The 16,823-nt window shown below is 50.0% G+C and overlaps 2 protein-coding genes and 1 non-coding gene across 20 annotated transcripts in view; 1 reads left to right on the forward strand and 2 right to left on the reverse strand.

Annotated features, from left to right (window-relative positions):
* Window positions 1–836: 836 nt before the first annotated feature.
* Window positions 837–944, forward strand: LOC133068546 (U6 spliceosomal RNA). The gene has a single exon (XR_009695525.1). It is a non-coding gene; the product is annotated as a U6 spliceosomal RNA (small nuclear RNA).
* A 1,318-nt stretch (window positions 945–2,262) lies between these two features.
* Window positions 2,263–5,591, reverse strand: RPS17 (ribosomal protein S17). Its single transcript, XM_061158794.1, has 5 exons — window positions 5,475–5,591; window positions 5,036–5,187; window positions 4,432–4,537; window positions 3,677–3,742; window positions 2,263–2,389 (listed from the first exon to the last, which is right to left on the reverse strand). The coding sequence occupies exons 1-5, from the start codon at window positions 5,475–5,477 to the stop codon at window positions 2,309–2,311; spliced, it is 408 nt and encodes a 135-aa protein (XP_061014777.1). The 5' UTR covers window positions 5,478–5,591; the 3' UTR covers window positions 2,263–2,308.
* A 2,951-nt stretch (window positions 5,592–8,542) lies between these two features.
* CPEB1 (cytoplasmic polyadenylation element binding protein 1) overlaps window positions 8,543–16,823 on the reverse strand; it is a 109,784-nt gene continuing 101,503 nt past the window's right edge. For all 18 annotated transcript variants that reach the window (XM_061158804.1, XM_061158801.1, XM_061158796.1 and 15 more), the window contains 5 exons: window positions 16,552–16,688; window positions 13,276–13,474; window positions 11,980–12,074; window positions 11,350–11,430; window positions 8,543–10,003 (listed from right to left, as the gene is read on the reverse strand). In XM_061158804.1, coding sequence (XP_061014787.1) covers window positions 9,893–10,003; window positions 11,350–11,430; window positions 11,980–12,074; window positions 13,276–13,474; window positions 16,552–16,688 — 623 coding nt within the window. In that variant the 3' untranslated portion in view covers window positions 8,543–9,892. The remainder of the gene's footprint in view (window positions 10,004–11,349; window positions 11,431–11,979; window positions 12,075–13,275; window positions 13,475–16,551; window positions 16,689–16,823) is intronic.

Here is a 16,823-nt window from a genome sequence, read left to right on the forward strand (position 1 = left end):
GGAGTCTGAAGTCAAGTGGGTCTTAGGAAGCATCACTACGAACAAAGCTACTGGAGGTGATAGAATTCCAGCTGAGTTATTTCAAGTCCTAAAAGATGATGCTGCACTCAATATGCAATTTGATCTCTGGTTCCTCTGCCTTTTCTAAATCCATCTTGAACATCTGGAAGTTCTCGGTTCACGTACTATTGAAGCCTCACTTGGAGAATTTTGAGCCTTACTTTGCTAGTGTGTGAGATGAGTGCAGTTATAGTGCTGCACTCAATATCCCAGCAAATTTGGAAAACGCAGCAGTGGCCACAGGACTGGAAAAGGTCAGTTTTCATTCCAATCCCAAAGAAAGGCAATGCCAAAGAATGCTCAAACTACCACACAATTCCACTCATCTGGACATGGAACAATAGACTGTTTCAAAATTGGGAAAGGCTGTATATTGTCACCCTGCTTATTTAACTTGTATGTAATCATGCAAAACGCCCAGCTGGATGAAGCACAAACTGGAATCAAGATTGCTGGGAGAAATGTCAATAACCTCAGATATGCAGATACCACCATCCTTATGGCAGAAAGTGGAGAGGAACTGAGGAACTTCCTGATGAAAGCAAAAGAGGAGAGTGAAAAAGCTGGCTTAAAACTCAACATTCAAAAAACTAAGATTATGGCATCCAGGCCCATCACTTTATGGCAAATAGATGAGGAAACAATGGAAACAGTGACATACTTTATTTTCTTGGGCTCCAAAATCACTGCAGATGGTGACTGCAGCCATGAAGGTGCTTGCTCCTTGGAAGAAAAGCTATGACCAACCTAGACAGCGTATTAAAAAGCAGACATTAGTGCTCGCTTCGGCAGCACATATACTAAAATTGGAACAATTACAGAAAAGATTAGCATGGCCCCTGTGCAAGGATGACACGCAAATTCGTGAAGCGTTCCATATTTAAAAAAAAAAAAAGCAGACATTACTTTGCTGACAAAGGTCTATCTAGTCAAAGCTATGGTTTTTCCAGTAGTCATGTATGGATGCAAAAGTTGGACTATAAAGAAAACTGGGCACCAAAGAATTGCTTTTGAACTGTGGTGTTCAAGACCCTTGAGAGTCCCTTGGACTGCAAGATCAAACCAATCCATCCTAAAGGAAACCAGTCCTGAATATTCATTGGAAGGACTGATGCTAAAGCTCCAATACATCAGCCACCTGATGCGAAAAAATGATTCACCGGAAAACACCCTGATGCTGGGCAAGACTGAAGGCAGAAAGGGATGACAGAGGATGAGATGGTTGGATGGCATCACCGACTCGATGGACATGAGTTTAAACAGGATCTGGGAGTTGGTGATGGAGAAGCCTGGCGTGCTGCAGTCCATAGCGTCAGACACTAACTGAACTGATGGGTTAGGTAGCAGTATCATATCCATGTGGATTTCCTGATTACCATCACTCATTTATGGTTGTTAAAAGAATGTCCTTGTTCTTAGGAAAGTGACAAGATATTTCAAACAAAATGGCACATGGGTAACTTAATCCCAATGGATCAGAAAAAAATGTGTATATAAATACAATATATGAAGCAATTGGGAGAAAATGTGAACTGAGAGGCCTGGAAAGAGTATAAGTTTTATGCTATCTTCTTGCAACATTTCAAGTTAGAAATTGTATCAGGTGTTATAACTTTGTGTATTTACAGTACACATTTTCAACATGTTTCCTAGGATCAAAGTGCTCCAACTGCTCCTCCAGCTACTTGTGAACAAGGACCAGCCCAACCTAGCACTCTCCACCATGCAGTTGGACCCACTGCCTCAGCAGGATCCCTAAGTTCAGAACCATCTCTCAGGATTCACCTAGCAAGCTCTGCCTCCCTTAACCTGCCACATCCCATGGTCTCACTGATCCTTCCACACACACAGCCATTCACACTCAAGTCTCCATTCTATCTCCCATCCCTAGAAAACCCAACCCTCATACATATGAGGAACATGACCCTTTCAAGACAAGAAGGTTCACTAACCCAAACTCCATGTACCCAGGAGAGGCTGAGCTCAAACACGTAGGAAACATGGGGTAAAGAGGGAAAAGTATTTCCTGACTTTTGCCCGAAGCCAGAGTGAGTGCGAAGGACCTGCCAGGACCAGGCCTTCTCATACATTCAGTCTGTATGGACACTGCCCACAGGTGCTCTGCAGGACACTTCTCCCATGAGAAAGAATTCCTGCCCTTAGTTCCACCAGGACCCAACCCCACAGATGACACAGGCGAGGTTGTTGTCCGAGGTTTATTGAAAATATTACAGCACAGCAGAAAGACTCAAACAGCTCCACGTGGTGTTTTGAAGTTCATCCCAACTGTAGGCTGAGTGACCTGCAGGTTGGACAGACTGCCAAAGTCCTGTAATGATAAAAATGGGCTTAGTGTGGCTGTTCTGGCAAGATCCGTGTCCAGAGCCCCAGCACCATCATTAGGCTATGCTTCACCAGCCCCCTCCAGCTCAGGTCAGACTGCTGGGACCCTGCAGAAAAGTGAGAGCCTTCTCCCCACCCCAGACCAGTAAACTCACAAGGGGGTGGACTCCATCTGAAGGATCCTCCACCCTAACAGTCACAAGGGAGCTGTCCTGTGCATTCTAAGACTTTTAACAGCATCTTCAGCCTTTACCCACAAGTCTGCTTGTACCCCCAGCTGTGACCAGGTATCACCAAATGTCCCCTGGGTGCAAAATCTGTCCTTTTGAGAATACTGCTCTAAGGCTAACACAGTGCCCCTTCACTTTCAGGACCAGTCTCAGATAGGAAGCATCACTCATGCAGCCAGCATTTGTGAAGGCCCAGGAAGAGGAGTGGTGGGACAAGGGCAGCACCTGCCTCTGAGCTGGCTCAATCTAAGTGCAGTGAACCCAAGGGCACACCACATAACCAGAAATTAATTCCTCATTTCATGCTCAAAGACCAATTTTAAGGTTGAAAATAAAAAGCTACATTCCAGGATAGTGGTTATTTCAGGAGAAAATAATCTGTAACAGGCTTTAGCTGTACTGGTGATGTTTTTCTGAAGCTGGGTGGTAGCTATATAGGAATTCATGCTATTATTTAAACGTTTCATCATCATAAAAAAGGGAAAAATAAAGTTGCTCGAAATCAACTGCCTCCTGGACTCTGAAGCTCATGCTCTCACCAAAATGCAGAAATACTAAGATAAATCACAGAAGAGACACTTATCAGTGTGCTGAAGACAGCTGAACCCCTCAATTAGTGCCCTGTCAGCACCAGAAATGGAACCAGAGCTCATGTGAGTGGTTAGCATGTGGACACAGGAGAGCAAGAAGAATGCAACAATCTCTAGATCTGGGAATTATCGTCATGTGGACAGCAAACTCAACCTTTAGCAACCAGCTAAACCCCCTCTGAAGATAGTCTAGCTTAGTGGTTAGAAGTGTGGATGGATTCCCACCTCTGCCACCCACTAACCTGAAATTACCACTCCAACATCTATAAAGTGTAAACAACAGGATGTGCCTCGTGGGATACAGTGAGGAAAACAACATATAGAAAATGTGGAAATTACCTGATATATTTTAAAGATTCAACAAGTGTTACCCAGGGGTATTACAGATGGTGGAGAGCTACTGATGGTTGGTGACCAGGGAAACCCTACTTCAGGAATTCAGCAAACACCTACCAAGAGCTTCAGCATTTCCTTAGTGTCAGGATCTACTTCAATGATTTCCTGATCCAGGGCTGAGACCTAGGAGAAACAAGGCAGGCCCCAAATAGTAATGAGTTAGAGAATCTCTCACCTTCCCTGCCTTTTCTCCAAGATCCTTATATGAGGAAGAAAAATTGGGGGAGGGGGGAAGCATAGAGGGGATACCATAGGATCCCACAAATTCAGTATTTAAAAAAACCTTAAGACTGGGTTTATATCAACAGTCCAGGAATATTATACCAAAGCAAAAAAAAAAAAAATCAAGCCAGAAGACATGGTAAGTCACCAATCATGCAAGGTTCTCATGTACAGAACTTACATGGTCCTAGCAGTACACAACACATAGGCAGGTACTAACAGATTATGGGCACCTACAGCTGCTTATGGGCTTCCCTGGTGGCTCAGATGGTAAAGAATCCGCCGGCTATGTGGGAGACCTGGGTTCCACTCCTGGGTTGGGAAGATCCCCTGTAGAAGTGTCTGGCAACCCACTCCACTATTCTTGCCTGGAGAATCCCACGGACGTGGCGGGCTACAGCCCAAGGGGTCGCAAAGAGTCGGACGCGACTGGGCCACCAAGCAGAGCACAGCTGCTTGGGGGTGGGGAGGAGTCTATGGAGACGCAGCTGAGGTCCCCCTGGAAACCAAGTACCCGAAACGGTTCTCAGGAACCTGCTTCTATCTTTCAGGATGAACCGGAGATCCAGAGTAACACCCAGAAAGTTTACCTCAGGCACGTAATTGTCTCTCCTCTCTCTCTCCTCCTCCTGCAGCTTAATGGAGATACCTCTCACCGGGCCTCTCTGAATCCGCTTCATCAGATGTGTGACGTAGCTACAAAGCGCCCCAAGAACACACATTGGTCCCCACGGTACACAGCACGTCTGGATGTGCACGTAGGAATTTCAGTTCTTTTCCCGTAGTGAGAAGAGTCATCATCATCATCTTGGGAGTCCTGACTCTAAAAATCTTCTACATACACAGAACCTCTACACGCAGCTCCGCTTAACCAGGCATGCCTGTCCTCTGTATTCATGTTCGTTTGTAAAATCACCAAATACTCCAACAAACTTTCGCGATCCCTCCCAACCCTCATCTGCTTTCCTTCCAATTCCAATGTACGCAATACAACAGTAAATCAAGTAGATCTTTAAATATTCTCTTCCACAGATCGACTGGGGCTAACTTCGTCCAAGCGCCACTGCCAAACAGCCAAGTATCAGCAACGTGAACACAAGACAACTTCACCAAGAAACCCCAGAGATGTACAGCTCCCAGGACCCACCCGCGGGGCCACGGAGGCCCTGGAAGCCGAACGCAGACTCGACTCACCCTGCGATCTTATTGCGGAGCTTCTTGCTGGGAATAATGGCGATTTCCTCGCATACCCGCTTGTTGGTGTGGAAGTCATTGCCCAGGCGCGTGTAGTACTTCTCAATGATGACCCGGGCCGCCTTCTTTACGGTTTTGGTGCGAACGCGGCCCTGCGGGTGGAGAAAATAGGGTCACTCGCGAGGCAGGACCACCCCGCTCCAGGAAACAACGCGGCGTCACACCCTGACCCGAGTTGGGTTCGTGAGCTGGGGCTGAGCCCGATAGAGTAAAGGCCCGGCCGGGCAGTGCTGGAGCGCGGGGTCAACGCGGAAACCAGCCACCTACGGAGGCTTCGGCCTCACAGGGCAGTGCGCGCCTCCTCACGGGCTGGGAACTGAGGGAAACGGCGGATGGAGGACGATTCTGGTGGGCACGAACTTGAAGCCAAAACACCTACCATGTTGGCGGGTCCTTGGTAAAAGAGGAAACAGGAAACACAAGAGAGACCTATAAAGCGCAGGCCAGAAAGCCGCTTCCGCCTAGCCTGGGACGCGCTGAGCCTACTCCAGCGCACCACAGCGACCCCTAGCGGGGCGGAGGCAAAATAGGATGGAAATATGGACGGCTCGTCTGCATCCGGAAGGCGGAACGAGCTATTGACCCGCCCCCTGATGGTCAAGGCTCTTCCGCTCCGCCCCGCCTATGGTCGTCTTAGGCTGGTGTCTGAAAGCCTTTTATTTATTTTTTTTTTGAAAGCCTTCTACAGTGGTTTCTACAGCTTCTACATCGGTCCTGAGTATTCATTGGAAGGACTGACGCTGAAGCTGAAACTCCAATACTTTTGCTGGCCACCTGCTGCGAAGAACTGACTCACTGGAAAAGACCTTCATGCTGGGAAAGATTGCAGGCGGGAGAAGGGGACGACAAAGGATGAGATGGTTGGATGGCATCACTGACTCGATGGACATGAGTTTGAGTAAGCTGACTTTACCCCAGCGGCTTGCAGTAGGAGAGGTGCATCTCTTCCACACATACCGGGGGTGGTGGGTATGTTGGGGGGGCGGGCGTGGGGGGAGGAGGTGGACAGCGGCAGCGAGTGGAAGCACGGAAAAGTGAGAAGGTAGGGGATAGCCTCGCACACAGGGTCCCCACCAAGTCCATGGCTCAGAGCCTTGTGACCTGGTGGGGACACAAGTACAACTGGGAAACAATTATCTCACTTCTGAATCTTTACTCAAATGTCACCTTATCAAAGGGGCTTTTCCTCCAATTAATGTATGAAGTAGCACTGTTGTCCTTTTTTTTTTTTTTTTAGCACTTCAGTTCAGTCGCTCAGTCGTGTCCGACTCTGCGTTGCCATGAGCCGCAGCAGGTCATGCCTCCCTGTCCATCACCAACTCCTGGAGTCTACCCAAACCAATGTCCATTGAGTCGGTGATGCCATCCAACCATCTCATCCTCTGTCATCCTCTTCTCCTGTCCTCAATCTCTTCCAGCATCACGGTCCTTTCAAATGAGTCAGCTCTTTGCATCAGGTGGCCAAAGTATTGGAGTTTCAGCTTCAGCATCAGTCCTTCCAATGACCACCCAGGACTGACCTTCTTTAGGATGGACTGGTTGGATCTCCTTGCAGTCCAAGGGACTCTCAAAGAGTCTTCTCCAACACCCCAGTTCAAAAGCATCAATTCTTCGGTGCTCAGCTTTCCCTATAGTCCAACTCTCACATCCATACATGACCACTGGAAAAACCATAGCCTTGACTAGACAGACCTTTGTTGACAATGTCTCTGCTTTTTAATATGCTGTCTAGGTTGGTCATAACTTTCCTTCCAAGGAGTAAGCGTCTTTTAATTTCATGGCTGCAATCGCCATCTGCAGTGATTTTGGAGCCCAGAAAAATAAAGTCAGCCACTGTTTCCCCATCTATTTGCCATGAAGTGATGGGACCAGATGCCATGATCTTAGTTTTCTGAATGTTGAACTTTAAGCCAACTTTTCCACTCTCCTCTTTCACTTTCAACAAGAGGCTCTTTAGTTCTTCACTTTCTGCCATAAGGGTGGTATCATCTGCATATCAGGTTATTGATATTTCTCCCGGCCATCTTGACTCCAGCTTGTGCTTCCTCCAGCCCAGCGTTTCTCATGATGTACTCTGCATGTAAGTTAAATAAGCAGGGTGACAATATACAGCCTTGCTGTACTCCTTTTCCTATTTGAAACCAGTCTGTTGTTCCATGTCCAGGTCTAACTGTTACTTCCTGACCTGCATACAGGATTCTCAAGAGGCAGATCAGGTGGTTTGGTATTCCCATCTCCTTCAGAATTTTTCAGTTTATTGTGATCCACACAGTCAAAGGCTTCAGTATAGTCAATAAAGTAGAAATAGATGTTTTTCTGAAACACTCCTGCTTTTTCAATGATCCAGCACTGCTATCCTTTTAATGTTGCTCTAGCATTTCTTAGCACGTGTCACAGTGACTTGTCTCAGCTTTCTGAGCTAGGGATGAATTGTGACAGCAGTGTTTTGCATTGAACAATGCCCAGCACAAAGTTTGTTCTCAAATATTTACCAGAAGGGCCCAGTTCACCTGTAGTGCTTCCAACTGAGGCACCTTCTCCAATCACCACTGCTTCTTCAGGCTGTTCCTGTCTTACCCATCCTCAAACCTAGTCCTTCTGGAGCCAACAGCACTGGCTACTTACTACCCTGGTGCCCAAACAGCCTCAGGAGTACTGCTCCTTCTCTCTACCTCTGCTGAAGTGGGTTCCAGGCCCTCACCTGACTTAAGGAGTAAATTTTTGCTATTCTTCGGGACTGTCACCTGGACTCTAACCTCACAGGCTTCTAGGATTTGTTACTCCCGTTCAGTAAAGAACTGGGTCAGCATAGATGACTCCAAGAGATAGGAAGCCTCCCAAGAAGAAAGCTCCGAGGTGTACAGGAGGAGCTCAGAACAAGTGGCCTGTGCTGACCCCAAGGAGCTATCCTCTGGTCCCTCCAAGGCGGGTCTAGGATGATGAGAAGAGGAGCCCCCTGCCTGCTGCCTGCTAAGTCACTCAGTCGTGTCCAACTCTTCACAATCCCATGGACTGCAGCCTGCCAGGCTCCCCTGTTCATGGGACTTTCCAGACAAGAATGCTGGAGTGGGTTGCCATGCCTTCCTCCAGGGGATCTTCCTGATCCAGAGTTCAAACCCGTGTCTCTTCTGCCTCCTGTATTATCAGGCGGGTTCTTTACCACTACCGCCACCTGGAAAGCCCAAGAGGAGCCCGAGAAAGTTTATTTGTGCGGCCTTTTTACATACCTGGACCAAAGGTATCCACTTACCAGAAAGGCACGTTCAAGGTGCACGAAGTAAACAAGAATGATTTAAACGGGCAGGTCCCCACATGGCCCCTCCATTAACCTGGGCAGGAATCCCATCCATTACAGAAGATCCAAGGAAATGTGCATTTTTACTCTGAAATCGTAAGTGTCTCACTGTCCCCATTCCCCCACCTCAGACACAGAGACAGAACCGGAACTCTGCTGCAACGTGTTTATTATGTGCCAAAAAAACTACACCACAGCTTACTCCACACACCTGTAGGAGAGTGCAGTCTTGCCTGCATATACTACAATGAGGTAGAGACTTCACACACAGCTTCACGAAACCCACAGAGTAGCTGGGATATGCAACAATGCAACGTCAGCTCAGCAGGAGGGAGGAGGGGCGTTATGACACTGGTTCTTTGGCACACAGCTTCCCAAAGAGGGGCAAGTAGTTTTGTTTTGTTTTTTTTTAAAAAAAAAAAAAAGGAAGGAAAGAAGAAAGAAAAAGTCAAGTTTTCAAATTCCAGTAGCATTTCAGTCGACCACAACTGTTGCTTCATATGCTTCTCAAACGAAGGAAATCAGGGTAGGGTACTTGTCCCCTCTGAGAGAAAGGGCTCCTGTGAGCCTTTATCTGCCCCCACCAGAAAGCAGCCCTTTTTAGCTCAGTTACAAAAGAAAAAAGTCCTGTGACTTTGTGATTAAAAACTTCTATCAACCCTCCCCCCCCACCTAAGTGCAACTTAAGAAGGTGCAATAAACCATTTTAAAACTATATACAGCAGCTGCTCAAACATCATTCATCCAGTCCAGTTTCAAATCCAAAAAAAATTTTTTTCTTGGTTGCAAATGCCTTGATTTGCAACTGTGAGAAACAGTGACCAGCAGTCCCCCAGACACAAATTTGCTGTAATGTTAAAAGCTGCCAGGAAAGAAAAAAAATCTCTTGTTCCAAACGACTTAAAAACTGTTTTAAGGAGTGTAAAAAGGAACCGGTAAAAACCCTCGAGCGTAAAATATGAAATATGATTTTGGTTTAAATGAAGAGCAAAGTCTCCTTGTTGTTTACAGTAAAAAACACCAGCTGAACACTCAGTTTATGCCGTTCAGGTGGGGGTTAAATAAATGGAAAGGCACTGTATGGCAACTGCAAGAATGAAACCAATGAGACCTGCACATCATCACCATCAGTATTGCAAGGAATGTAAAAAAGCGCTTTTAATAAATAAACCTAGATGTAGGTGTCGTGTCAATACCTTCTGGACACGTAGTTTGTTTTTTTTTTTTTTTTTTCTGCTTTTCATCGGCAAAATGAGGAACTAAAATCTGGGAAAACTACAGAGTCGCTTGGAGGGCGAGCCAGAGGGTCCTTGCCCTGGCACACCCTCTGAAAACAAAACCCGACAAAACTCATTGTGCATTAATTAGTGCAGAAACAAAGACAGATTCAGCAAGTGCAAAGGTGACTACGATTTCCCTTGTCCTCGGGAAGCCAGCTCCCTGGTCGCCGGTGGCAGGTGGGCCGGCTGTGGAGGCGGCCGGCCCTGGGCGCACAGGCCCCTCTAGCTGGAGTCGCGGTTCTTCTGGTTCCGCATCAGGGGGCTGTGGTGACGCAGGCCCTCCATGCTGTGCCGCCAGTGCCAGCAGCTCCGGCAGAAGTACTTGAAGCACACCTGCGAGGGGAGAGAGGAGAGGAGCCAGGCCTGGGTCAGACCCGCCGGGGCGGCCGCGTGCACTGCCCGCTGCAACCGCGAGGGTGTGGGCACTCCTCATGGCCTCTGTGGGCCCCGGGGACTCCTCTTGTCCCCAACACGAGGCGTGGCTGGCTTCTACGGGCGCCTGCACTCAACTGCGCACGCTGGGCTCCTAGTGTGTAGCGGCCACACCAACTCCCCTCCTCAGTTCTGAGCACCAGGTGCTCTTCCAGTCCCTGCCCGTCCTACCTCCTGTGGGGCACGTGGGTCACACGGCCACACACAATACAGGAGAGCGTTCAAAGACAGTGACTCCAGGCCCTAAGGCCAGGCAGCGTGGCTTCGTCGTCACACTCAGTGAGGAGAGGTGACTGCTCATGTAGATCAACATCTCAGTCCCAGCCCCTCACTCCTGCTGGCTGTGTAACCTCAGGCAGGCCACTAACTTCCAGATATCTGAAAATGGGGACCATCTGTGAAACACACTGACACCCACAAGCCTGTGAGAAGAGGCTCATCAGGCTCACACGTGATCTCAAGCTCTCCCCGGCAACCCACATTTACTTCACATCCTCCTCTTGCAGCCTCGGTTTAACTACCATCTACTCAGACTCCAAACCTGAGTGACAGCTCCACTGCAAACATAGCTGCAAATACAGACACAGTGCTGGTACCTGACCAGGTCCCTAACTCCTGTCAACAGCAACACAGGCGCCACTTGGAGACTTGTCACAAACAGGGAGTCTCGGGCCATGCTCCAAACCTGCTGAATCAGACTGTGCACTGGCACAGATCCTCAGGGCATGAGTACACACACACACACAGAGGACGACAAGCTCTGTCCAATAAATCCAGATCTGTGCTCCACCACCCAGAAGCATGCAACAAAGCTGCCGGGCTGCTTTCCGCCTGCTTCTGACAACTGGGTACAAACCAGGTAGCAGCACCAAAGCAGCCCAGAGATTCAGAAGTCAACAGAGACAGATGCCTCGCCTAGGAAGGCTCTCTGTTAGAGCCAGAACAGCAGGACCTGGCTGGCTCACAGGTAGTGCTGGCCACACCTGCCTGGGTCCCTGTTATCCTGAAAACCACCCATGAGCAGCAGTGCCGCATTGCACAGCACGCCCCGAGGACAGGAGGCCACAGCACCAAGACAGCTCCATGGGCTTTCCCCGCAGCTCAGGGTCAGCATCACTGCTGCTTCTGCTGCGTTCTGAGACAACCACGAGGAACCTGAGACCTCCGTGCTCCACGTGACGAACGTGACACAATGTCTAACTGAGGGCAAGGGCTCTGTAAACTGCTCACGTGCCCAGGGGCCTCACCTGATCCCGACAGAAGAACGGGCCAGGCTGGGAGCTGCAGAGATGGCACACAGAGTCTTCCAGGTAAGGGTCGATCTGAACCTGCAGACAGAGGCAGAGCAGGGTCACTAGGGGCTGCTTCTCACGGGGAGCCAGAGGGGCCACAAGAGGAGGGTAGGTGTGGGTCACCTATATGAGCACAAGGTGGTTCCTATTTTAAGGGGCCCAGAGAGAAATAGGGCAGAGGACCCAGAGATCCTCAAGAGAGACAAGATCACCGCAGCAGCTTCCAGGCTGGCTGTGCACAGCATGGCCACCCCACGTTACTGCCTGGCCTTCTCGGCAAACCTGACATGGAACGCTACCGCCCAGCAAAAAAAGCAAGTGCTTGGAGGATGCAGGTCAGGATGGAAGTCAGCTTAGCTCGCAATGCTGCTCAAGGACCAGTGAGGGAAGGTGACCCCATGCTGAGGCTCTCATCCATTCTCATCAACCGAGACCAGGCCCACCTCCAACCCTGACCCTCAGGTGCGTCAGTGGAAGCCCGGCTCACAGCCAGCATGGCACCGCTCTCGTCTTGGGCCGGCCCTGAGTGGTGGCCACCCAGACCTCTCAGATGGCCCAGAGGAGGGTGCAGACCAGCTCACTCACCTTCTTGGTGAACTTGGTGGTCTTGATCTCCACAAAAGCAGCACTGACTGCTTTCAGGTAACTGCGCTGGTTGTTGAAAGTCACACGACCAGAGCCTACGGAAGACGAGAAACTCACCCTTGAGCCCAAGTCTCCCAAAGGCCGCATGTCAACATTCAGGAAAATCTGCTCCTAGATCAGCATGGTGCTGCCCAACAGAAACGTAAACGCAGGCTACTTGTGTAAATTTAACAATTCCCAGTAACCACGTCTAAGGAATGTAGTGGAATGAATGAAAAGTAGGGGAATTAATTTCAGTAATATTTTCAGTAATATTTTTTCTTTAACCCAACATTATCATCGTTTCAACAGGTGGCATTCAACATGGTCAGCTGGTGGCACCACGTCAGAATGCAACTGCAGACCATGGTGGCACAGCCCCTCAGGAATGGCCCCTCGGGGGACGAAAGAGACTCCTTTGTGTGGGCAAACCCACAGGCGTGGTTATTCCAGTTCAGAGCGGAAAGCCAGACACAGGCAGAGCACAGCTGACGGCAGGCCAGGCAGGGGAGTCAGAGCAGCACCTCTGCCCAGCGCCACCTCCGCCCCAAGGGCTCTGAGCTCCCCCCACAGTGTGCAGTTCCACTGCGATGCTCACACCGCGCTCCTTCCTGCCCAGACGCAGCGTGGGTGGGCAGACGGTGCGTGGGGGCGGGGGGAGCCGGTGTTGATCAGGAAGGCCAGGCTCTGTTCCACCTCCGAGCCCCAGCACTGAGACGATTCTGTCACGACTGGGAACCTGACCTTTCTCAGTGGCCAGGCCCCCAGACTCCCCTCCGCTAGGACAGCGTGAGCTGTGACCACACTTTGCTGCCTGGGTCACCCTGAGTCCTGCCTCAGCCTGGCTTGGTCTCTGACCCTGAACAAGACCACTTTTCAAGGCCTCTTAATAGAGGAAACCAGGCAAGTTCAGGAAAGTCCCAGCCTTTTAATAAAGTATTACCTGTTGTCTGTCTCAGAATGGTTTGGCTGTGAATGCTGACCTTCAAACCAACATTCCTGTTTTGTTTTCACCTCCTATCACCTCCTATAGGGCTCCTATCAACTTCTTTCCCCTTCAAGGGAGATGGGGGGAGAGGGGTGGATACAGAGAGATCAGTACTGGTAGCATATCTAGAAAAAGATGCTATACTGCTGGTATATGCTGATGAGTAGGCCTGGGTCAGGCCTCGCCTCCACTCCCATAGGAGAGTGTCACAATCTTGGTCTACACCCTGGGGGCCGCCCAGTTGTCCCACACAGAAGTGGGACACTCACCAATGGGATACTTGTGCTTATCTGTGTCAATCCCAGCATACACCACACCACCAAATAGGTCGTTGAGAATGGCAGCCAGGGCCTCGGCGTTGAGCATCCCGTGCAGAGCACCCACGAACACCGTCCTGCTGGGGTCGAGCCTCTGGGAGGGACTCTGGACAAAGTTGCTGTCGGCCAGGACCCAGGGGATCACCTGCACCTGAAAGCACCCACAGGTGTGTCAGTTCCAGCAGGGAGCCATGGTGGGGCTCCCGCAGGGGGAGGCCCGTGCTGCAGACGTGAGGCTGAGCCCCACACGGTCCCCGGCACCCTCAACCCCAGTACAGCTAAGACCTGAATCTCACTGAGGCCGTGAGTCCAAAGTGGTGCAAAGACAACAAATGGCAGAGTAGTAGTCACTCATCCTGAAGAATAAGAACTGTCCCGAACTATCACACCCAGGATCCTGGTACTCTGTCACAGCCTTCAACGGTGGGGTTCCGACGAAGGACCATGGACACTGATGAACACAGAGCATGGTCCCGAGTCCCTGGACAGGAAGGGCTCACAGAGAAATGACAGGACAGGAACTTGAAGGACAGAGGGTGGGGACCCTTAAGGTATCTGTGTGGAATGGTTACTGGCCCAACATGCATATCAGAGGGCTTGGACAGGAGCAGTGGGATAGCCAGAGAGACGCAGGGTCAACGGTCACATACAGGAGGTCACTGTGGTTCAGCAGAGCAGAAAGACACCAGGGCAGGAGCAGACTGTGCCCTCTGCCTCCAAACCCCTTGAGCCTAGAACAGAATCTGGCAAAGCAGGCAGGAGGCTCCAGAATGAAGTGGGTTGACAGATGATCACTAAGTGTTCTTGGAAGATTAATCTGTGAAGTTGTTTTTTTTTTAAAAAAAAAAAAAAAGGTCTCAAAGCAGGAAGAGATTTGAAGCAGAAAACCAGCAAGGAGGCAAAACAGTAGTACAGAGGACAGGTGATGAAGACCAGGAGAAGGCTGGGGGAGCTGGGCACAGAACAGACCACAACCAAGAATATTCTTCTAGAGGAAAATCTGCAGAATCCAGACCACCTGGGCATGGTGGGAAAACAAGAAGAATCAGGACTGATGGGTTGCAGACTGAGGTAACCTTGGAATGAGACCCTACCAGAAGTTCATTACCATGGGGAGCCGATTTCACTGAAGATGCAAAAGCCCATCTTGTTTTTTCCATTCCCATGGGAAAGTATCACATCCCGGGTGCCACCAAGCTTTCCAAAGTGAAAAGTGAAAGTGAAGTCGCTCAGTCGTGTCCGACTCTTTGCGACCCCACAGACTGTAGCCTACCAGGCTCCTCCATCCATCCGTGGGATTTTCCAGGCAAGAATACTGGAGTGGGTTGCCATTTCCTTCTCCAGGAGATCTTCCCGACCCAGGGATTGAACCCAGGAATCCTGCATTGTAGGCAGACGATTTACCGACTGAGTCACCAGGGAAGTCTCTTCCTTAAACGTCAGAGTACACGATCACAGGACATCCTGAAGAAAGGCCCTGTAGGATGGTGGGGCTCAAGCAGGACATGAGCCTAGAGAGGTGAGTCTCGGTCGAAGGTACAAGGAGGGCCACAAAAGTGGGTAGTTTGTCTGATTGGGAAAGAAGAGGGGGCATCGAATACCTACTACTATGGAGGGGAGATACAAGGAAGTAAGAGGGTCAGAGAGGGATGAGAACCAGGGCAGCCCACAGTCCGTGCACCCAAGAGAGACTACAGCACTGCCAGGTGATGAGGAGGCAGGAAGGTGTCTGCAGGGGCACTGGAGCGGGGGAGGGTCCGTGGTAGCCTCTCACCGCGAAAGCAGTGATAGCTGTGTGAACTCCACGCAGCAAGAAAGGGGAGAAGGTGGGGAAGCTGTGGGTCCCTGCGGGCAGCCAGAGGACAAAATGCGCACCAACACCAGGAAACATCTGTAAAACCAAGAGTCAGCTCTGTAATGTGGACCTCTTACTTTAATCCAATGTGACCATCTCAGTGAAGCAGGCATCTTCCCCCTTACCCCACAGTTTTCAGTAGACTTCACTCTCTAGAGCAGCTTTAGGTTCACAACAAAACTGAGCTCCAAGTGTGGAGTTCCTGTATACCCACTGCCTCCACAGCCTCTCTGACTCTCAATGCTCCGCACCGCAGTGGTACGTTTGTTCCAATCACCGAGGCTACACTGACATCACTGTCCCAACTCCACGGTTTACATCAGGGTTCACACTTGGTGTCTGTTTTCCCACTGGAACTCTATGGGGTTTTTGGCAACTGTATAATGGCATGTTGGACACGACTGGGCAACTGAACAACAATAATCTACCACTTTAATATCGTAAGACAGCACCTTCACCACCTTCACCATCCTCAAAATCTTCTATATGCTTTGCATGTTCATCCTCAACCCTGTAAGTCCTGGCAACTGCAGATCTTTTTACTAATACAGGCATTTCAATTTCCCATTTTATAAATGAGGGAATGAGGTTTGAGCGATATTGACTATCTAGTCCAATATCACAAAATACACTCTAGAATCAAATTTTTAAAAGTAACACTGATTCCTGAGTTCAGAACTTTCTTTGACAAGTGATTCTCAACCACCACCCACTAGCACCACCTGGGGAACTTGGTTAAGGTGGAGATGCTCAAGCTCCAACCAAACTGACTTAGAAATCCTGAGGCAGGGTCCAAGAACATGCAGTGAGGCCCCAGGTAGGATGACTCCTCGCTTGAGACTCATGATGCTAATCGCATACAAGGCTGACACAGCAGAGATGCGAAGGGAGAGAGAATCAGGTGGAGAGAGCCACGTACTAAGGAAGCCCTGAATGGCAGTGCAGAAGTCACCACGCGGGGCGGGGCGGCGGCTACAGAGGGCTTTACCCACCACAGGTTGGGAGGTCAGCAGGCACAGCGTGAGGGCAGGACTAGAAGAAACACCTGTAGATGTTAAGACCAAGCAGAGCCCATCTCATTTCTAAGAGAAGAGGTTTGGGAAGGAAGTGTTGGTTAGAGTAGGAAGGAGAGTGAGAGCTGGGACACAGTCTGATTTCCATGAGCAGGAGCACACACAGACCGTTAATGCCCAGAGGTGGCAGCGGCGGCTTTAATACCTCAGAGAGTGTTTGCTGCACTCACCACAGGGCAAGAAGAGCAGCCCTCTCCCCTCAGTAGGAATTCGCGTCTGCACCTGCGTACCCACCTCCCCATGAAGCCTGCCTCCTCACAGCCAGGCCCCTGATCCAGCAAGGGCTCTGCACCAGCTCACCTCCTTGCAGCGCATCCTCCGGCTGGACATCTTGAAGTAGTACTCGCTCAGGCCATCCGGGCTCAGCGGGTCATGAGAGCAAGCCTGAAGCAAGGCCCGGACAGACTTCTCCAGTTCGAAGACCAGATACACATACCCTGTTACCAGGGAAGGAGAAACTGCATTAACATCCCTTGGGGGGGCTACTCCTCAGCTGGGCATTTACGGCAGAGTGTTGTTGCTGGTTTTTTTTCCCCCCAAGAAAGATGGCATATGGGTTAAGACACATTTGT

Source organism: Dama dama, chromosome 13 (genome assembly GCF_033118175.1).
Source record: "Dama dama isolate Ldn47 chromosome 13, ASM3311817v1, whole genome shotgun sequence".
Lineage (NCBI taxonomy): Eukaryota > Metazoa > Chordata > Mammalia > Artiodactyla > Cervidae > Dama > Dama dama.